We start from the raw sequence: 23,136 nt of genomic DNA, 5'->3' as shown, positions 1-23,136 counted from the left end.
GATCTGGACTAATTAGTCTTTTTAAGATTGCATTTATTCTCACAATATGTTTTAACTATACTTTTAGAACAGATATGCTTTCTCCTTGCTCAAAACAATTATGGGTGTAACAATAGGAAATAACATAGATTTTTGATTATTAGAAGTGGAGTGAAGGTGTAGTAAATCACACAGAGAATTATTTTCACTTACCAGAGTGACTAAAAAAATATAATATCTGAAACTGTAATTGTTAGCCTGGTCTAAAAGTTTAGATATAATCAGTAAGTTGATCAACCCTTTTTAATCTTTTGTTCGTTTCTACTGAGTGTGCCTACTTATTAAGGATTTCAGAGATGGTAATCCACACTGAATGCTGCTCTTTACCTTCTAAGTCTTTATTCAAAATAAAACTAATAGTGAAATGTTTTTTCCTACCAACTAAGGGTGGGGTTTTAAATCAAACTGAAAAGAAGAAATTCTGAACAGTTCCAGAAAAAATACACAAATCTGAAGAGCTGTGGGAGAAGTTGAAGAGGTAGAACTGAAAAGTTGTAGGAGAATATGAAGAGGGATGATTGAATAGCAAATTCAAGAGGAAGAAGAGAGAGGAAAGCAAAATCTGAGGTTCAAGGAAAAAAGGGGTTAAATATTTTTGTGTTACCTTCATTGCACTAAAAGAGAGTGGAGATAAAGAAATTATAAACACACTGAAAATCAACTAATTGAAATCAAGGTCAGGAAAAAAAAAGCCATCACTTAAGAAAAGAAACCCCATTAAAACCCCATTAAAGGGGCTTCTGCCATTAGAGGGTACCTGTAGTGCCTCCTACAGTTTCTCCTACTGTAAAAGGGTTTTTTTGAATGAAAGAGAATGGGGAAGACTGATTAGAAAGTTTAAAAAGAACTACTAAGAGAAACTTTGTTTTCAACAGTACCCATGCATGGGTAGTAACTTCATAACGGAAGACTGACTTCTTCTAGATATCATTGCATTTCATTCAGAAACAGTTTAAAATGTGTCAAACCATCAAGGAAGTACCCCATAAATTCAGACAGAGCTTGAGACAACAATCTTGTTAATTTGAGCAGGCTTTTTTGTCAGGAGCTTACAAATAACTGTAGAACTAATTATGTCTGTGAAGTACTCACCTCCCTGTGGAAAGAACTGAGAGTAAATCTCTTTGAAGGTTTCTTCATTGACAACTCCACTGGGGCATTCCTGGAAAAATATGAAAGACAAGAAATGAACACCATCCAATCTGGTCCAGTCAACTTGTGTTCATGAGATCATAGACAACATGTGTGTGACTCTGACAGTTTAACATGTTTGACTTTGCACATTCAACCAAACATTAAGGCATTCAATGCTCATCACTTTTAAGTATCTTTCTAAAGAATTTCCATGAGACAAAACTTCCTTCTGTACCACGTATCTCAACTTCAGTTGAAAACAGTGACACAGGTGAACAGCAAGCTCTCTTCTGCAGTGTGTGGAGCTATTGAGGACACCTGTGGGCTGTGGGTGGGCACTCCTGCAGCTGCAGGAAGTCAAGCAGGAATGTAAACAGTCACATATGACTGACAGAACATGCAGTAAAATTCTACTAGAAGAGTTATATTCAATGAATTCAAGACACTGCCACTGAAGATCTTATCCAACCCTTGCAGAACCTGTTGCCTCTTTACATTCTTTTCATAAGTGGAAATATATGTAGGAAAGAATACACAGGAAGTGTCAGAGCAGACTGACTACAAAGAAAATGAAAAGAAGTTAAGAAGAAGAAAGTGACTACAAAAATGACATGTAAAGAGATAGGAAATGTAGAAGGAATGCTGTATTGTTTAGTAAGTTGCACATAAATATCAAAGATCAGAGAGCCGATTTCTAGTCCTGAAATATCCAGTCTGAAGAGATGACTTTGGGCAATGCACTTAGTTCCTCTTTTGCCTTAATTCCTTCTTTAACAGAGAGGGTCAAAAAAAGCCTGTTGTGCTCTTTAAAAGGAAAGGATTTTTAGAAACAGAGGTAATAAAAACCCCCGCAAATTAAATGTTGATATTCATACATTTAGTTTTGTCAATTGCCGTGCTATTTGGACTGAGGGCTCAAACATATATGCTTCTAGTACTAAACTGGGGAAAGGAAATGGCTTTTGAACCAAAGCCTTTGGGGAATGGGAGGAACAGTGAAATGGGTCTGGCATCAATACCCTTCATCTGGTAAGGAGAAATCCATTAATTGAGGAGACATCTCCCAGCCTGTCATGTTGTTGGGTAGGAGGGCATTTTAAAACATCTATCTCTGCTGTACCACCTTCCCCAAAAGACTGTAGTCAGATAGGACAGTGCCTCTTCAGTGCCTCACAGGTTTCCAGTTGGTCTCCCAAGTAACAAGCAACAGGACAAGAGGAAATTGCCTCAATTTGGGCCAGGGGAGGTTCAGATTGAATATTAGGGAAAATTACTTATTCCAAAGTGTTATCAAGCATTGGAATGGGCTGCCCAGGGAAGTGGTTGAGTCACCATATATGAAGATATTTAAAAGTGAGTAGATGAGGCACTTAGGGACATGTTTTATTGGTGGATTTGGCATTTCTGGGTTAATGGTTAGATTTGATGATCTCAGATGTCATTTGAACCTTGATGATTCTATGATTTTACGATTCTACTATATTGCTTGTCTTCTTATGGGAAACCTTCTGAAGCTGTATCAGTACATGTATTTTTACTTGGATTTGAAGCACAATAAAGAAAACATCAGTGAATTGTTCAGATACTCATCAATAAAACACCACAGTTATTGAATGTAGAAAATGTAACAAGGGTATAAGTTTCTCTTCCAAACATACATTGGTCTATAATCTATGTCATTCCCAGATCTGCACAAGGAAGAAGAGTGTAAAAGGACAGTGCATTATTTTGAATTTAGAAAAAGCTCAGTGGATCCTTTCTGCTCTGCAGGTAATTTTTTTCAGACAGAAAAACCCAGCTAGGCACATTTTGAAGGAATTAAAGAGAAAGACTTTCATATTTGAATCTGTACAGGTCAAGCATTGCCTTTTTTTTTTTCACCCTGAGACAATAAATAATGAATGACAAAACGAGCGTTTATCTAACTCTATGGCTTATTACCATGCAATGACATTTTTTTCCTTTTTCCTTGGATAACAAATACATTCAAACTATACTCATTTTGCAAAGATCACTCTCCTCTTTTTTACAGGAAATGCCAGCAACTCCAACTCTGTCAGTCCTTAGTCCGAAGCTGCGAAGATTAAGACTCCCATTTCCTGACACATTTAAATGTGATATTAGTGTAGAATTAAAGGTACTCTGTAAAAATCTGTCCAATTTATTTTTTTTAGTTCAAAATAAGTTAGCAGCCTTTTTATAAGAGAAATACATGATCTACATACCTCATTTAAAGGCAGTACTTTTCTTCTGTCACTTAATAAGCTCTAGTTTCACCATACTATTTGAAAGAATCATTGCTTGAAAAGGCAACCTACTTTCAGAGAATTATTTATTAGCAGAGCCACAAATGACAGCTTGAGTTTCTTTAGGTTGACCCTCTGTATTTTCCTCTGTTCTTTGCCACAGCATTGCTGGTATCACTTTACCTTCTCCATCCTTGAAGGCCTGTAGTAATGGTGTTTAAGGACATTCATTAAAAATCTGTGATGCTGGCCAATTACTCTTACCAGAAATATCAGTTCAAACTTTTCTTTCCTTAGCTTGGATCTTACCTCTGAGACTCTACATGACAGTGAGCACTCCAGATCTTAAATAATTTTATTCTAAAAATATCTGTAGCAAACATAATTTACCTCCAAGCCTGCACTTTCCTTGACTCATAAATCTGGATTTATTGTGTTTATCAGGAGAGTTCTGCAGTTCAGTGAAATAGATTAAATATTGCAATTGTTAAGTAAGCCCCATGGCTTTATTTCAAGTTCTTGCTGACTCCTTCCTTTGTACTAACTATAATTAAAAAAATCTATCTAACCTTTCATTAAACTCTTGTAAAATAGAGGAAAATAATTAAAGAGTTTGAAAGAAAAATGTGAGGCTTATTTAAATCATTTTCTATATTCTTTTTTTCCTTGATCTGCATATAATTTATTTTGTTACAGGAATTTTTTTTAGCAATATTTTAAAATTGCATTAATGTATTTTCCTCCTGGAGAATAAAAAGAAGGGAAAGTTCATTGTGAACTGAGTCCAATGCTACCTCTTTTAAAGAGAAAATAATATAAACTGACAGGAAGAAGAAAGAGAGAATAATAAATATGATTCTGCCTTTTGATGGTTTTGCTTGCAACTTTTTGCTGGGAAATGACACCTCCAGCCCATGGTCTTGCAAACCACTCCAAAACCTGTAAATTATTTACAAGCTTCATGCTGTTCTAAGCTGTCTCTCCTCCAGTACTTTTAAGAATACTGCAATAGGTGGGTTCATCTTTACTACCTAATCAAAACTCTTTTAGACAAGATGCAAACCAAAAAGACACCAAAAAAAAGGGGAGAAATAAAATGAAATGAAATGAAGGAAAGGGAATGACGGACACTACAAGCTCAGACATAACTAATGATTTTGTATTCATGGATAAAGCAGGAGCTGTGGCAACTTTGAATATATTTCAAACTTTTGCATCACAGGTTCTCCATCCCATGCTGCGTCATCTGCTGTCAGTATTTGTACTGCTTCATTTTACATATATATTCATGTCCATTGATTTAATTATCAATAACTGATAAAATTTTCTCTTTTTGCATTTACTTCTATTCTGACTGGAGATTGGAATTTACCATAAACACAAAACTTAATGGAAGAATATATACATAATTTTGAAATAGCATGCTTATACTTCAAAGCTAATGCTACCAAAAGTTCCAAAACCTAAACCCACAGTGGCTTTCCATAGCCCAGTTCAGTTTCTAATTTTTCCATTTGAGTATGATAGAACTTTGATCAGAACAGTGTGAGAATTTAACAAATAGCCTTGATTTAATAACATAATCTAGGCCAAATTAATAACAAAATCCAGGCCATCAGACACCTCATGAAGCTCAACAAGAATTTCAGTGTTCTGCATCTAGAAATCTACCCTTGTCCCAGTACCAGCTGTGAAGTGGGTGGCTGCATGGCAGCACTGCAGAACAGGACATGGGGTTACAGAGGATGTCAAGCTGAGTGTGAGCCAACAAAATATTCTTACCACAAATAAAGTAAACTACCTACTGGTACAAAGCCAGCAGGATGAGGAGTTATTCTCTTTCTCTGCTTGGGACAGTCTTGGGCCCTCTCAGGGAAGTGGAGGAAATGAAGAGAGATCAGCAGAAGGTCATGAAGACTACTAGGGGTGAAAGCACATGGAGGAGAGACTGAGAGTTGGGTTTGTTTAGACTATGCCATTGCTAAGGGAAGACCCAACAACAGCCCACCTGAAAAGCAGCAGCAGAGCTAAAGGAACCAAAATCTTCATAGGGACAGACAATTTATCAAAGTTTGGTGGCCACAGTCTGAGTTTTGTAAGCTCACATTAGACACTAGAAAAAACTTTTTCTCTCCTCTTGGTAACCTGAAGTGCAGAAATGCTTGAGATAGCCCCTAATTTCAGTGAAAATATGCACTGTTGAACAGTCTTGGAAAACTATGCATGTGGAAGATCTTTGCTAGAGGATAAGACAAGAGGCTTTGTTTGATAAGTCAACCTTGACAATTTGCCATTTTGAAAAGGAACATACTGACTGATCAAGGCAGTGTGTGGGTTAGGGACTTGAGACAGTAGATTCTGAAGCTTGTGATTTTTTTCAGGCTTTAATGCTTTTAACTTTTATGCAAATTAACTTTTGTGCACTCCCAAATTCCAAAGCTGCATACCTAGGGTTGATCTAAATTTGCTATATTTAGTGCTTGTTCTGATGTATGTGATTGAAATGTAGGCCTTCTGATGATTTTCATTTTTGCAGAAAACTGAGCCAAATGATAATTATGCAATGCACATGGGTTGCAATACCAAATGAATTTCTCCCACTAAGAAATTAGCGGTTTTGGACTAAATATCTAGTTTTACTGAGAAAACTTCCACAGGTATTTGGTGTTTAATCAGTGCTCATCGATGTGCTTTTAGCTTATATTGGCCTTCTATAGCAAGACATCAGCAGCTATGTAGTACAATTACCAAAATTATCAGCAAACCATTAGCCAATGTTTTATCAGACAGAAATATTTTGTTTGGTGGTTACAGTAATGTATTTTTTCAGCATGGTTTATATTTGAAATGTACAGTGTTTTTTCTAGGCTAATAGAAAATTTAACTACAAGAAAATGGGTGATTTGAAAATTCATTCACTAATGTATTTAAGCATTATATAAATTGTCTGGAACAATCCCAAAGACTCAGTTCACAAATTACTCCTGTCACAATCCTCCTCCAAAGCAAAAGGTGTGTCAAACACAGTACACATAAGAAATTAAGGTACAAGCAGTCTCTCAGAGGATGGAAAAGGTAAGGACTTTGGTGAAAAATATCTAACATGATCTCATATGCCTTGAAGAAGGAGAAACACCAGATACAACTCACTCTTAAAGTTGACACAGTGATATCAATGTGACTTCCACTCTAAAGACTTTTGCCAGAACAGTGTTGATGAGGTGCAGCAGATGAGCCAAGCAGGTATTTGTCATACAAATATGAGAGTAGATCCAAACCAAATCAGACTTAAAATCTCACCAACGGCCACTGTCAAAACCTCAGTGTAGATCTCTGGCCCTCAATAGCCTCTATATGTTTTTACAACTCATTTTGAATCACAGAATAAATGCTTCCCAGTGTTGCTGTTCAGGTAATGGCTGTGTAGCAAGCAGGAGAGTAAGCACTTAAAAAAGCAAAAGGGTGAGGGTGGGAGAAAAAGTTATCTCAAACAAGCAGTGTCACCTTAAAAAATGGTTGGAGCTTGTTGAAATGAATATGATTTTATGTGCTGTTATGATTAAGCTTGCTGGGTTATTAAAAATGCATGTATCTCATGTTTAGACAGGACAACTGCAGAGGTGGTAAAGTTCAGAGAATCACAGAATATGCTGAGTTGGAAGGCATCCAACAGGATCATGGAGTCCAACTCCTGGCCTTGAGCAGGACACCCCAAGAATGACACCTTGTGCCAGAGAGCAGTTTGCCTCCAACACAAGGGTAGCCTAAGCTCTGTTTTCCAAGATTTTTCCATTGGGTTCCTCTGGAGCGGCTCAGTTCTGCTGAAGGACAGATATTGTTCTCCATCATTTCTGCACTCATTCCTCTCCCCAGGGAGAGCTCCCCCCAAAGTCTCTTAGTTCCTCCTTCTGCTTCCTTTCTCCTACATGCCTCTTTTCTCTTTCCCCTTGCAATAGGGCACCAACCTCTATTTTGCATAGTCTCCGTTTGGAAGATCTCCCCTCCAAATCCCCACATCTCAAAATCTTTTCCAGATCCTTATCTTTTCTTCCCTTATTGAAACTCCTTCACAGATAACCTTTAATCAGGTTATCACCAAATGTTACCCCATATGGCAGAAAAAACAGTCCAAGACCAAACCAAGAAGGCATCAGATAGATGCAAATTTTGAGTCAGACAGATCCAAAATCCTAGCTCACTTTTAAGAACTGCCACATCCTGTGAAAAGCATGAAAGAATACATTTCCTAATATTCTCCTGCATTCTTACTCTATCAGATCTTGCTTTGTGCTGTTTTCTGTAGCATAAGCCAGAGAAGGGATGCAAGACGAGAAACTTTTCCTGGAAAAAAGCAGGTGCAATTCAGGATTGCCAGCATAAGGCAGTGGAAGTGATGGCATCATGTTACATTGACAGGGTAAGTGCTCATGGCAAACAGGAAAATCTAGTGTTCTTTCAGCAAGTGCAGCACTTGTGGGCCATGAGAAATGGGTGACCTTAAGATGGCAAGCAGAAGCAATGCTGGAACTTTATTTATCTGGACATTAAAGGAAACTATTCAAAGATCATAAGTAAGCATCTATTCTATTTAAAAACAAAGTTTTATTTTTGCTAGGTGTTTCATTTCATTACAAATAAGTAATGGTAATGGATAATGTCCTGATGTGGACCTGAACATGCAAAATGTTAGGAAAAGTTTATATACTAAATTTATCTAAAAATCTCATGGCCTGTGGACACAAGATGAAAATTCAATGGCTGCTGCGCCTTATGCCTCCAGGATCAATGCAGAAATTGGCTTTTTACAGTTTTACTATGCCTTACAGCTTTGAAATTTAGCTAATACCCAGCTGACACAGTATAAAATGATTTAACCACGTCTGCAGACCACTGAATGTACTTCAAGCAGAGTAGAAAACAATAACACAACCTAACACACTTCTAGAATAAACTTGTTTATGTTTTATTTATACTTAATAAAAACTATTTATATTTTAAAAGTATGTGGCTTCTGACTATGTGCTGATATTTGTTAGGTTATGTGGTAAAAGCTCGTCTGCACACCCACAGTGGAACACACAGAGACAATGGCAGGTTGCTGTGTCTGCTCCCACGATATCCCAGGAACCATCAGCCCATCAAAGGCCCAGCTCCACAAGCCCAGAGGAGCATAGAGGCACAAAAGTAAGGGTCATGAGGAAGGAACAGTGTCCTGGCCCCTCTGAGGCTGTTCCAGGAGAGCTTCATCCTCATTGTCAGGACATCAAGATGGAGGGAACCACACTTGTACGTATATGTGTGTGTGTATCACAGAATCACAAAATCTCCCCTGACACAATTTCAGACCATTCCCTCAGGTTCTGTCACTGGTCCCCACAGAGAAGAGATCAATGCCTGCCCCTCTTGTTCTCCTCATGAGGAAGCTGTAACTGCAATGAGGTCTCCCCTCAGTCTCCTCCAGGCTGAACAGACCAAGTGCCCTCAGCTGCTTCTCATATGGCTTTCCCTCAAGGCCCTTCACCATCTTCACTGCCCTCCTTTGGACACTATCTAATACCTGAATATCTTTCCTATATCGTGGTTCCCAAACCTGCACACAATATTCCAGGTGAGGCTGCCCCAGTGCAGAGCAGAGTGGGACAATCCCCTCCCTCGCCCAGCTGGTGATGCTGTGCCTGATGCCCTCCGGGACAGGGTTGGCCCTCCTGGCTGCCAGGGCACTGCTGACTCATATTCAACTTGGATCGACCAGGACCCCCAGTTCCATATATATACATATATATATATATATATATATATATATATATATATATATATATATTTACATCACTGGACCTTCATCTTGGTCAAATAGAGTGAGAGCAGGATGAGACTGTTGGTGCTGCCTGGGTTTATGTGACTAGTCTGTGTGTCTGCCTGTGACCTGTATCGCTGGCCATGTGTATAGGTACACATATGATGTATATTTGTGCTCTGTGTGTGTGCCTACTGGGAATACATCTTCAGCCTCTGCTAGATGGATCTGGGAGCTTGGCAGTACCCTCTTCTCTCTCATGCTGTTGAATCCGACCTGATGTTTCCCCCTAAGAAAGGTAATGATTTCATTTCTTTTATTTAATGAATTTCTATAAATCAATACATTAATTCATCAGCATTGTATTTATTTTACTTGGGAATACTTTTAGCATTAAAGATGTATTTACTGAATACCAACAGGCCTAAGCTCAAATGTTGACCAACCTTAGAACTGCATGCTGAGAATAAATAAGTTTGTAATTTACTTATTTAATTTCTAAATTTGTAACTCATTTCTCTGTAGTAAATATAAATAGAGTTGTCCTTGCTATATTCATCAGGAATAGATTTAATTGCCTTTTTATTTTGAAGTGAGTGCTATGTGACTAACTTTGTGTCCTGAAAGTACTCTTAAAATACAGGGTTCACTTTGATACTGGGGGTTTTTTTCAGGAAAAATGCAGGATACATCAGAAATTATCCCTTTGAAAATGGGCTGGATGGCTTTTCTGGAGTTCTCATCACAGAACTGGTCAACATAGAGGAAACACCAAGAGTGTGGTAAAAATTCTGCATCAGCTAATAAAAGTGAAATTACTCTAGCAGGACTTCAAAGTAAATGATACAAACAAAATGAGGTTTCTGGGGGAAAGGTTTTGAAGTCATTAAAGAAAAAGCAAGTGCAGTCTGAAAAATATCTTAAAAGATATGCTTAAAAGAGATGCCATGCACTAGCCTGTGAAGCAGCCTCTAAAAACTAATTCAGAAAACACCTCTCTCTCTTGAACTATTTGAAATGTGGCTGAACAAAGCACTAGAAATTAGGATTGGGAAAAATAACCTGGGAATAGTCAGACAGTTCAAAATATCTTTTTCTTTCTTCATTAATACAGATTTTAAAAAATCACATATGTGTGCTCCTTTTCTTTTTTTTTTTTTTTTCATTTTGTTTGCTTTAAATACTTCTAGGAGAAGAAATAACAGCAGATGATTTGGGGAGAAGGGAGCAGCTGTTTTCCTGCCATAGATATCCCCAAGAGAGCAACAAATTCAGAGAAGTTGAACTATAGGCAAAGTATTGTCCATTAGGTGTTGGTAAAATTTCAAGGGGTTGCTTCTCCTATGAATTAAAAGAAAAAAAAAGTATCTTTGTAATCTGTTCTAGACATTTATTTCTCTGATCAGCTTCTTTGAACTGGCACCTTCTGGACTGCTGAATAGTTGGTATTTGGGCTGCTGCATTTTACCACATATTTTTGAAACTAGATGAATGACAGAAACATTTCATTTCCTTTGTATAGATTTATCATTCAACACCTCAGCACATCAAATGGGAGCTTTGAAGTTTTGAGGAAACCATTGCATGTATGAGATAATTGCAATGACTACAGAAGAGATACCTACTTTGGCTCTTTTGATCAGGCAATTGTATTATTCACCCAACTCCATGTGCTCCTTGAGCTTTGCTGTTTGCCTACTATTAAAGCCAGTTTGTCAAAGGACTGGGGGATGATTGGCAGGACAGCGTCTCAAGCTACTCACAGAGGATGACAAATGACTTTATTCTATCTTCACACCTATCATTTTGTGGTCTACCCAGGCCTGTGCTGTAACAGAACACATCCAGCCCTTATTTGTCTTTCTTCTGAAAAGCTGGTAAGGAGCTGCTGTTCATTATGAAGAAATATGAAGAAACAGGAAGAAGAGCAGGGCTGCCATGGAAGAGATGGGTAAAAGAAAATTTTGAACATTGGTCACCCAGTCAACACTAGTGGAAACAAAACAGGCTCAAAGGAAAAATGTTTGTTTCGTAGCCAATCTGTGCAGATGAAACCATAAGGCTTCATAAGGGTTTAATAGCTCAGATTAGAGACATAAACTACACACAACATAGGTAAGAAAGTGTGGTTTCTTTATTTCTGCCAGATGAGGGAGCCTCATCTAGTTTTACCACTTTTTATACTGGTTTAGCAGTCAGGTTACTAGCTATTCTAGCCAATAAATAGAGATGCCTTCTTGATACCACCTATCCATTAATAAGTTATCAGTTAATTTTCTGAGAGAGAAGAGAATTCCTCAAACAACTCAGCAACATGATCTTTTTACTCTAATAAATTTCTATGCCTTTAAGTAACTCAAACACTTTGCTACTTTTCCTAACATTTTGAAATTATATTCTGTATTTATCTTAATTAATGATTTATTAATCCTGTACTTATAGACAAAAATCTTTCAAGCTATTGTGGATCTGGTATACCAGAGACACAAGAAATGAACTAAATCAGGGATATTTTTTTTCTCATTTAAGCATAACTGTGCTATGGCTACTTAAAGTAGAACATATGCAAAGTATAGGACAAAGTGTACTTAAAATACAGTTCTAGCTGAAATAATTTAACATAGCTTTTGTTCTAAAAAAATCTTCCTGAGGTAAAATGAAGATTAACTAGTACATTGCTGAAGCATTTTGTACTTTATAGGAGAGCTGAGAGTCCTAGTAAATCAATGTGTAAGATACATGAAGATACTCAGAGAGTGGAAATTGTAAAAGCTCAAATTACAAGATGGTGTAGGGGGTTTTATTTTTTATTTATTACACTACTTGAAATTACTTTTATGAAAAAGTTCATTTTAAAGCCAGCATTAATATGCTCTTCATCAGTGGAATATTGTTCTCACTATGTACACCAATATATGTTATACATATAAATATATTTATAATGACATATTTCTGCCTTGATGGATTTTCACTGATTTTCTCCAATAAATAAACTCTGTTCAATTGAATTATATTCAAAACCACTGGGGTTATTAAATTCAATTGTCACTTCTATTTTTTGTGTTATCAGGAAAGGGACAAATATTAATTTAACCTCCTGTCTATTGAAATCAAATTAGTTCTTTACAGGTGTAAAGCTTAAGCTGTTTGAAGACTTGAAAGAAAGCAGCCCCAAATGGAGTGCACTAATTACTGGGTCTAAAGGAACAACTTTCCTTTTGATCTTTGCTCTCTGACCTAAGATACAGCGGAATTACTTCAGCTAAGGAATACCTCAGGTTATTGCTTTTCCATCTGTCACAAAATCTGGAAACTAATTTTATAGCTCAATGGCAACTGTCTACATTTCTAGGAATGCTGTGGCAGTCGGTGGATTTGGCAGTCTCCATTGACATCCATTGATGAAATGCATGTAAACCTTCCTTTAAAGCCTTCTGATCAGGTAAAACACAAAACTTCTTGCTTCTACTTAGCCACCTGTAGAAGAGTTACGCTAAAGTTTCCCACTGGCATAGCAAAGATGTACCAGATCTTGAGCCTCCCACTGGAAGATTCTCTAATGAACAAAAGCCTCTTCCCACCCCCTGCTTGCTATGGCAGTTTCAGAGGAAAACAAGCAGAAATTAAGGAACTGGCTCACATCCAGCATGTGTGGCTTCACACAATAAACAACAATCACTTTTGCTGCTTTGACAATGCAGCGGGCAAGGTGCCAGCAATGCTTTTAATCAGCACCATTCTTTGTATAGAAATCCCACCAACTAGTGTAACTTTTAGTTTCTTATTATTAGCATTGGCAGTAAAACAACAGTAAACAACATGACTAAAGATTTGAACTTAAAAGCTCGCCCAAAAGCTTTACCCACCAAATTTTATGGATGAGGCCCTGGCATCTGTGAGCCCCTGGCATGTGAATGGTTTTTACTGCTTCTACCCTTACTTGTCACTGCAGAAGGGCATTTTACAATCCTGACCTGGAAACAGGCAGGAATTATAATTAAACTAAATGTAGCAGAACCCATGCTTCAGATAGGGAGTGGTGCAGCTTGCTGTAAACACTTTGGCAAAGACAAGGTGCTCACTCTCTTGAGAAAAGCTGTATTTAGGTGAGCACTGCTTCTGTGACTTGCCTTTCACACATTCCCATGTGAGTGCTTTTGATCAAGTCCCTTCAAATCAACTGAAATCCTAGGTGAGAGGAGGAGGAATAGCTGCATATTAGCAAGTGCTGGTACCTTGAACACGCTCCCTTAGACCCACTCCTATGATTCACTTGAGCACAATGGAGAACATCACCAGTCCCTGACAGTAATATTTGAATGCAGGTCAATTCCCCACTTTAAAGTAATGGAGGTATTTATTTTGTTTTTCTTACATGAGGGAGCTGGTGTTTTCTTTTTACCCTAGAAGCTCCTTGTATATTTAAAGAGGGAAAGATTCACTGAGGAGGAAACCATGCTATAACCTTCTGCTAAAGGTTAGTGAATTTGTGCTCATTTTATCACCATATCTGAAAATGAGAAAGTCTGAATTTAGCACAAGTTATTTATGAAGCAACTCCAACATGTCAGAAGTGAAAAAATATTCTATATTCTGTCTTAAATGCTGATGTAATTTTTTTAATTTGACAGTCTTATGTTGATACTAAGTACTGACATCAAATCAAATTTTCATTTTAATCATAAAGTAAGAACACTGAATTTTGCATTCCCAGGACATGTCTGCATGAAAGATAGGCTGAAGGTGTGTTCTAACTCATGTTAATTCTGTACTTTTGAGAGTGGTTGTCCTTTGTTTCTTTCAAAGATGTGCAATGGTAAAGGCAGATAGATCAATATTTGGTCAGTGCTAAACAGGATGAAAAGACCAAGAATTTCAGCCTCCTGACAGCTTTCAGAAATGGCAAAGTACATAAAATTCAACGGGAATCTCTTTAAAAACTGAAAATCAAACATGGTGCTCATTATTTGTATTTTATATAGAAATACATTTACCCTTTAACAAAGGTTTTTGCTTTTTCCACTACTAATAACACTTTCTCTCTGGGGAAGGGCCCCAGCAGTGCAAGTATTAGAACAAATGTGCTTACCTACATAAATATTTATAAAACTGAGCCTGACATTAGCATAAATAGGACCTGATTCATGAAGTACAGTGGGGAAAATCAGAATCAACTGAGGCAATGATATGTATGAAGCTGCTGTGCATGAGAAAGAGATGTGGTCTGTGGGAAGACAGGCTTTTTCCTGGACACACACTGAGAGCAATATGGACTGTTTAGTGTTGAGACAGTCATAGTAACAGAGGGATCAGGTTCAATCTTAGGATCCTCATTAGGTCTTCATTGGGCAATGAAGAATAAAACTTTTTAGAGTGCCCTGAGATTTCCCCAAAGGTGCTGCTTGCTGTAATTCTAAATGCAGAAGGTAAAGACCAAATGGAAAGAGGCATCTCATTTTCAGAGCAAAACCTGAAACCTTCAGTTTCTGGTCCTTTGTTGAACAAGTGAAATGTCTGCAGATGCATGCTCCTAGTTGAATGGCAAAAATACCTTGACTGGGATGCATACTTTCTCATGAAAAGAAAAAATTATTAATAAGAAAGAGAAAGTAACATATTTTTCAGTAAAGGACAATGGGGACAGGTACTTGCTTATTTACTGATAAAAAAATTAATAATTAGAATATATTTTGCTACTGCCTCATGGGAATATCTTACTTTGGGAATGGACTGGAAGATTCTAGAGCCAATTACTACTAAATTGCAGTTATCTGACAGACTGAAGGGATGTGCAGCTCTTTTCATCACAGAAAGCTAACATGATGAAATCAGGTGAAAAAAAAGAACCCTGTAATTGCCATGTTTGTATTTTGAGCCTGAGAAGCCATATGGAAGCCAGTTCCTTATAGTGAAAAACACATGAAGGAAGAAGGTCAAAAAAATCTTCATGACATTTGGCCATGATCCTTTAAAACGAAGTTTTGCATTTGCAAAGACTTTAAGAGAGACAGCATGTCTAGACTACAAAAATAACAATATAAAATCATGAGATATATGTTACAAGTATCCAGAATTGGTGAATCTATGGAAGTAGTTAAAAATTTTTGCATTAGTCTTTGTTGTTGAATCTAATTTTACTTCTGCTTCTTAGTCAAGTTCTATGTTGTTTTGTTTCAGTATTCTTTCTCATCTTTCTCTGCAGAAAACCAGTAAACATTGCCTGTTTCAAAAAAAATTGTTAATAGTAATGAATTACTCATTGAACTGAGACTTATAGTAGGGATTCATTATTTAGGACATGGAGAAATAGCTTATGCCCTAAAACCTTAGGAAAGAGGTAAAAGAAGAAAGTGAGATGAACTGTATTGTTTAGCAGGACAATATAGCAGTTAGGTATTGAACCTGGATTTCCTACCTATTGATTTGGTAGCCTGTGCTCAGTGCTGACATTTTAAATCACAAGCATAACCATAATCATGTGTCTATTATTCTGATACCTGTAATTGCTGGTAGATAGCACGGCAGATACAAATACTGCTATTTTGAGCCACTGAGGGTTTGTTTGTAAAAATTGTTCTTGGCACTTCTTTTTTGTGAGGCCACAGTGAAGCTGCTCACAGTGTCAGAGATGCATAAATGGAGCAAGAAAATAATTGTTAGAAATACCATGTAAACTGCTTTCTAAATCAGTATTTTTTCAGGCATGGGTTTCTACTTGATGGATATGGAGCTTGGTTGTGGAGACGTAAAGCATCTCTCGCAAATACGCTGCCCACATAACACACATTTGACTCTTAATGCTGAGGAATTCAGTGTTCATTTTTCTCTCCTGTAAGGATGAACTTTGCTACGTCAACTCCTGGGAAATTTCAGTTTCCCACAGGCACCAGCCCCCCTGCTGGTGCTCCCCACTTTGTTCCTAAGGCATGTTTGAGGAGGCTTTGATCAAGGGCTGAGAAGCAATCTCCCAGATAGCCAGGGACATCTGAAAGGTTTTGGCTGTCAGACCAGAGCCATTAAATTAGACAGTTGTCAATGTGGAGCCCAGGCAGGCTGCGAGGCACTGGTATAATGCTCTTGTGCAACCCAGGTGGCTTTTTAGTGTGATAGTTAAAGGCTTTTAAAAGCCTGTGGCAGTTAATAAGCCAGCCAGAGAGCCAAAAGACTAGAATCTTTATACTTCTAGTTTCATGCTGGGTTTACTGAATCATGCTGTCTTCTGAGTTATTGGCTCTTATTTCTTCTGTTACACTCACCATATCTAAAAACCTTTGAGAATGTTTCACAACAAAATTCATTGGGTTGAATAAATTCCTTTACACTACAAAAATCATTCACATAATTGGAGTGAAGTGCAACTGTGCAGATATCCAGCTGATCTAAAGAATGTGGTCTCTGTCAGATACTTTTATTCAAAAGTAAATGGAGGTTGACCAAAGTCTTGTAGTAAACATGACACTGAAAGATTTGACCTTAAGGCTTTGTCACTTGTGATTTGCTGTTTTAATTGAAGATTTACCAGTGTTTACTTTTAGTACAGATGTAGATCTAAAGCCACTTGTAAACATAAATTAATTCGGTTCAAATAAATAAAAGACTTTTGACTGTTTCACATATTTCTAGCAAAATCTACATGTTGCTGATTTTGTTCACATTGAGCTGGAATTTAAAGTAAAACAAACCCATAAAGATACAAAATCATTTGGAAATTCCATGGTCCATGACAGATCCCTGAGTCCAACACAAATAAGATTTTATCTATAAAGTCCATGGTACTGAAATGGTTGAAGTGCACTGTTGATAAGTTTCACCTGAAGATATATTTATTCCCTCTCTTCTCATTTAGCAGTCTTAAAATATCTAAAAATATGTGTGTCTGCTTGGTGTTTCTGAATTGCAGTGTAACAGAGAGAGAACTTAGTACAAGATCTAATACAGAATTATAATATTTTATATAAAAATTCTTTAAAAGTAAGAAAACTGGTAGCAGGAAAATGAAGTAGAGGGATTTTTTAAAACTGTTTTCTTAGCTGATAAATTGTCTTAATGGTTTCATGTTGTGTTACAAAGTATAGTGTTTATAGCAGTCATGGTTAGTGTTCATCTCACCTCATGCAGAAAAGGGGACAGGTAGGAGAAAGGAGACTAAGTGGTGTTTACTCACTAAATTTTAAAATTGCATCATCAGTGCTGCATTGCACCAAATTTTACTTCTCTAATGCTAGTGATTCCACAGAAACCAAAATCCAAAAATTGCACATAACTCAAGTACCAGGCTCTGTAATGCTTAGTCCAGACACTGTGAAAAAGTAACTGCAATGAGGTGTAGCCAAAGACGATTTTGACTGCTTGTATTCCAGTACATAAACATTTATATTCCTTACTGATGTACATAAAAGCTCATGTGGTAGAAAACAGCTTTACCAGCAGGTGAGTTATGCTGAGCATCTGGCTGGTAGAGCAGAAGGTCTGTACTGTGCATCAGGTGTCCGCCTGGCATGGCTGCTGGCCCGTGTTAGCCCCACGGAGCACAGAGCAGAGCACAGCTCAGGGTACTGCCAGTTTCAAACAGGACAAGCAGACAGAATGATACACTTCCACCAAAATCTAATATTGACTTTTTTGGGGTTTTGCACAAATAAGAAATTTAGAGGTATTTGATGCTCTGCACTACTATTAATACTGGATTCTTAAAATTACCTCCTTTTTATATGCTGCTTATTTAGAGACTTGGCATCTACTTTTTTTTCAGAGATAATTCATGAGCAATCAGTTACTTTTATGAAGACAGTCCTTGGTATGCTAGATGACATTTTCCCCCTCCAATGAACACAACATGAAGTATCTCCATGAAAGTCAGGAGATGAATAAAAGTGTAGGGACTGAGTTCATTATTAACTTTCAGAAACAAGATTTCAATCTCTGCCAGCAACTGTAAGACTAATTGAAACAAATATCTCCACTGAATATATTAAGTGGATTTGTGATGAATAATAACTATACTCTCAGTATGACAAACTAGTTCCAAAATATTTTTACTCTTATTTTTGAAAAGTTTCAAGTTTCTTCACTAACTCCTGAAGGAAATATATAATGAATGTAAGAATTATTTATTGTTCAGTTTGTTAAACGTTTTTCACGTAGCTCTGTTTGAAATATGGAAAAGTTCCCTCTAAATCCCCAGTAAATGAATGCCAGAGCCTTTGTGAAATAATAACAAAATTCTGTCTTGGCAAGGGCTGGTTATTTTAAAGTTTTTCTTCAGTCATCTAAAGTAGAGAAAACAATTGATCTGAATCATAACTGGTAAACAAGAATTCACCTTTAAAAAAGGGAGATTTGAGCTATGTGCATTATACATATCTTCTGAAACCCTCTCTAGAGAGAAAAGGTGATTTACAGAACAGCTTCTAGACTTACTTTCTAGAGCTTTATTATGCTGTTGTCTGTTGTTTGGTTTATTAAGCAAGTCATTGGAGTTTTCTAACATGGGGAGATGTTAATTTTCAGTTTGAATTATTATTATCTGATTTTCTAGTAAGATTTAGAATTTTTATTTCCATTTTATTGGCATTTCTATGCTCTAAACTTACTATGTTTATGTTCATGAGCCACAACCTGTTCAGGTGTCATCATTGTGTCTGTCTGAAAAGACAAGTTGTTGGTGCTTCTCTGTACATCCTCTTTATGTCCACAACACTGCTGTTCAGACACTGTTTGTGCTGGAGGATCAGCACATCTGCCACAGCTTTCAGCACAGTGGGAATGTCTCAGGCACTGTTGCCCAACAGAGCAACCCATCTCCTGTTTGATATTCAGTCACAGAGGGATGTAGGTCAAATGTTTTTAATGCTAATTCACATTAGCCAAGAGAAAAAGGTGGGAACCTCTAACCGATCTATATTTTTCTCCCAGTCTCTCTTCCATTTGAACAGAAATTTTGTATCTGGAAAGACCCTGCTCTTGCTAAAACTGAATGTTGTGTAACCCTAGGACTTCTACAGATTGTCATCAGATCTTGAGGGAAAAAACCTGCACTTACTGCTGGTCAAATGAAAAATCATCTGTGCTGTCCCAGGACTCCACAGGGGTCAACAAAAAGCAGATGTAAGCTCTAAGATACTTTCCCTGCAAGAATAAGCTTTGGAGAACTGAAGTGGGGGGCAAAATACTCTTGCACTTGTGCCATTGTCACTCATGTTCAGTTTTGGGGTTTTCTTCTCTTTTCTGGTCTGTATAATTCTTGAATCTGCATTTATTCATCGCAATAAAAAGATACAGATTCAGTGGAGGATTCAGTGGGATCACAATAAACTGAAGACACCCTATTGACTCTGTGAGGTAGGGGACACTGACAGTTCAGAGAAAGCTGATTCAAGCTAAAGTGTTATTTCTCATAGCATAAAAGCTTCCAAAGCTTCTGTTTCATAATATACAATGTTCCAGAGATATAAACTAAGAGGATTATATTGTCATTGCCCCTTGTCATGCTTTAAAACAGGTGGAAAAAGTTAAGTAAGGAAGGAAGGAAAATGGAGTAGTTTCAAAATCTCTGTTTTGGATCATCACAGAGGTATTCAAACTCTTTGCAAACCCGATTTTTAATATCTTTTATTGTCAAATGCCTATGTCCCTTGCCAGTACAAGTTTTCAGTTTATACTAAATAATTTCTAATCAGGACATTGATTATCTTAGCAACTACATTTCAAAGACAGAACTCTATTAGCCATAGATCAGAGGCTGCGCAAGTAGAACAGCCATAAAGGTAAAAGCCATCCATGTGTAGGACACTGAAATGTATTTCTCACACTTTCTTTCTTACAAAGTAATTTGCAATTGCAATGAACAAACAAATATATTCAGTGTTTCTAGAATATCATGCATAAAAATAAATAAGAAAAGTTAAACAAACCATTCTGAAATCATTAACTTCGGTACCCTCAAAATTACACTGAGATATTTCAGGTTTTGCAGAAGTTAGTGAGTACATAAACTGTATATACCCAACCTTCATTTTCATCACTAAACAAAAAATTGCAGGAGTAGATAAATTATTTATACTGTGAAAATTATTTTTATTCAGTGCACCAACTTAGTTTTGCTCTTCTATATCCAAACTAGTTTTTAAAAATTTGTAATTTTTGTTTTGCTTATCATATGGGAAAATGTTCTAACTACCAGGCTGTTACACCAAATGTGGATAGAGTTATCTTGATCTTTCAGGCACCTGTTCTCAGCAGATCACTCTAGCTTATGAAGGTGGCTAATATTTTGACCCACACATTTTGTAGGGGGATATAAATTCAGATAAATATTTGTACCTGGTGTTTGATGTTAGCTAGCCTAAGTAGCATCCTTGCCATCTCAAAGGCTTCTTTAATTGCAGTTCATAGGCGTTACCTTGGCATAAACTGACTGGGATGAGGGCTGGTGTCAAACTTCAGTTTTCTACATCATCCCACTGGGTCTAGCACAGATAATTTCAGAGAGCTTTTAACATGAGCACCTATCATATGATTTCTAGAACTGGTGTTTGAAAATAAGCATCAAAACTTTGAATCTGACTGCCTTGTCAGCTAATGTTAATAATGATGTAAGATTCTGTGTCCCAAATTTCTGTAATGTCAGAGTGGCAACACTACCTAGATACATGGCCATATCACTCATCAACCTGAATTTTGTTGGTATTTATACAGATTTTACTTATTTATGAAGACTTTTTGCAGTTAAGAATGTGAAAATTCACACTGTAAGTCTATGGAGGTTTTGAGCGGACTGGGTTGTTGTGCACAGTACAGAAACAGTAATTAGTTTCAAACTGTGTATATTAATTTACTTATCTAATCTGAATGTGGGCAGTTCAGATCACAAGCTGATGGAACTGTTAAGTGGAAGAGACCACTGGAGGTCATTCAGTCCAGCTTATCAAAAATATCATAAGAATATTCTTACAGCTGGTTATATAAATAGACCTTTAGATGGATAAACCCACATGACATTAGCCATATGTTTTTATTTCCTACTCATTAGATTGGAAATTTAGTGAATTAGATAGAACAAGCACTTTCCCCTCACTTTTTTTTTTTTTTCTGTAAGAGACTAACAGAAGAATAAGCAGAAGGCAAAGAATTTTCCATTAAAGGACAATGAGAATTGTATTTTATCACACAAAACTCAAATGCTTTAGACAATCAATAAATGAGCTTCATCACCTCTAAAACTAGCTATCATTAAACTTTCTGTGAGACTTACAAATGCAACATACAGCAATACAATGTTTCCATCAAATCATAATTGAATGGAAAATCTTTGAATAGATTAGCATATTTTGAGTTATGCACATGGATGGGTAGTGTAATGGGGGAACAGATCTTTGAGCTGTAATATTGCTAAAGTTATTTTCTTACCATCATTGTTTGCCTCATTTACAATAGGGAAGAAAGTTATCTTAGAAATGTTGTTCTCCCAATAAATGTCACAAGCATGGAGTTGCCTATTTAAAATAACAATATGTGTTCAGGGACACTTTTATACATGCATGACTTCAATTTATATTTTCTCTGATATACAGATGGGTAAAATAAGTGTTCATGAAAATCCTTTGAGTTTTCTGGGAAACTCTAGCAGTTTCCCAACACAGAGTTCTACAAAATTTTTTATGAGAATAATCAACCAAAATTAAAAGACTATTAACATTTAAGTTTAGCACGGGAGTATCTTTTGTGCAGTAAAAACATTATCTAAGTATTTTAAAATGGAAATGTGCCATAGCTCAGCATTTTTAAAACTGTGAAAGATCTATCAATGGACAAAAGAGAAAGAAAGAGCACATGCTGAGTGCATGCTTGATAGTCTCTACAATTTATTGTGAAGTACCACTTGTACTAGGCCTGCCAGAGAGCCATTGGTTTGAAAGGTTAATGACTGCTGCAATCACAATTTCAATTTACAAGAAATGGGATGATAGGAAGCCAAATACAAAATGGAGAGAGGTCCCACTGTGATGGCAGCTGAGCAACAATTCATCAACAAGAGCACAGGAACACTGTAAAACTAGAGTGCTGGGGACAACCTTTTGAGCATGAGGAGGGCTTAGGACTTCTGTTAAGCTCATCCTTCAAGGATAGTTTAGAAACTTTAAAATGGCTAAATTACCTAATGAGACATAAGTTCTCCCTTGATGATTTTCTTTATAATAGTTTCTGAGTCATCTGAAAGTGCTTATCCCATCTCTTCAGGTTTTCTTTAGTGTATCCCCCCTTTTATTTTAAATGCTGACCTTGAATTCTACCAAAACAGCCGTTGTCCCGATAGGCATTTCGCTTACCTTTGTTATACTCTACTTCATGCTTCCTTGGAGCATCAGCTATCCTACAGTGTAATCTGAGACTTTCTAAAGCTTTTAGGTATTTACATATACACAGAGATGTTTTCTGAGACCCGGTGCTCCTTCTGCCTAGATTTTGCTTGTAAGCTGCCTACACTGGAAAATCAAATTGATGAAAGCATCTTTAAAGATTTACCTTTTTATTTTAGTTTAAGTAAAAACCACATAATAAATCAAATTTTGTAATCACCAACACTACAGAAATACAAGAGTATTTGCTGCTTTCTGATCTGAAGTCAGTTAGAAGTATACTCAAGCAATTTGAAGTCATAAATAACAACTAGAGGTAAAATGTGAAAAGTTCTGTTCATCCCTATCTCAGAACAGCCATCCTGAACTCCACAGGATTCAAGGAAATAGGCAGGTTGGAGTGAGATTATGGAGACAAAAACTTGTCAGTTAGAAATACTGTGCTATAGGATGCTGTAATTGTGGTCCAACAGCATCATTACATCAGCAGAACTACAGTAACTTCAATTAATGCTTTAATTTATCTTTATATAGTTAAATTATTGAAGAGCTAATAAGACAGGCA

General features: G+C 36.8%; 1 protein-coding gene across 8 annotated transcripts in view; it reads right to left on the bottom strand.

Moving 5' to 3' along the window:
• Nucleotides 1-23,136, bottom strand: part of KCNIP4 (potassium voltage-gated channel interacting protein 4) — a 403,843-nt gene that overhangs the window by 21,192 nt on the left and 359,515 nt on the right. For all 8 annotated transcript variants that reach the window (XM_071556707.1, XM_071556705.1, XM_071556704.1 and 5 more), the window contains exon 3: nt 1,132-1,201. In XM_071556707.1, the coding sequence (XP_071412808.1) occupies nt 1,132-1,201 (70 nt within the window). The remainder of the gene's footprint in view (nt 1-1,131; nt 1,202-23,136) is intronic.

This window comes from Pithys albifrons, chromosome 5, assembly GCF_047495875.1.
Source record: "Pithys albifrons albifrons isolate INPA30051 chromosome 5, PitAlb_v1, whole genome shotgun sequence".
Classification (NCBI taxonomy): Eukaryota; Metazoa; Chordata; class Aves; order Passeriformes; family Thamnophilidae; genus Pithys; species Pithys albifrons.
This window is presented reverse-complemented; position numbering and strand designations above follow the sequence as displayed.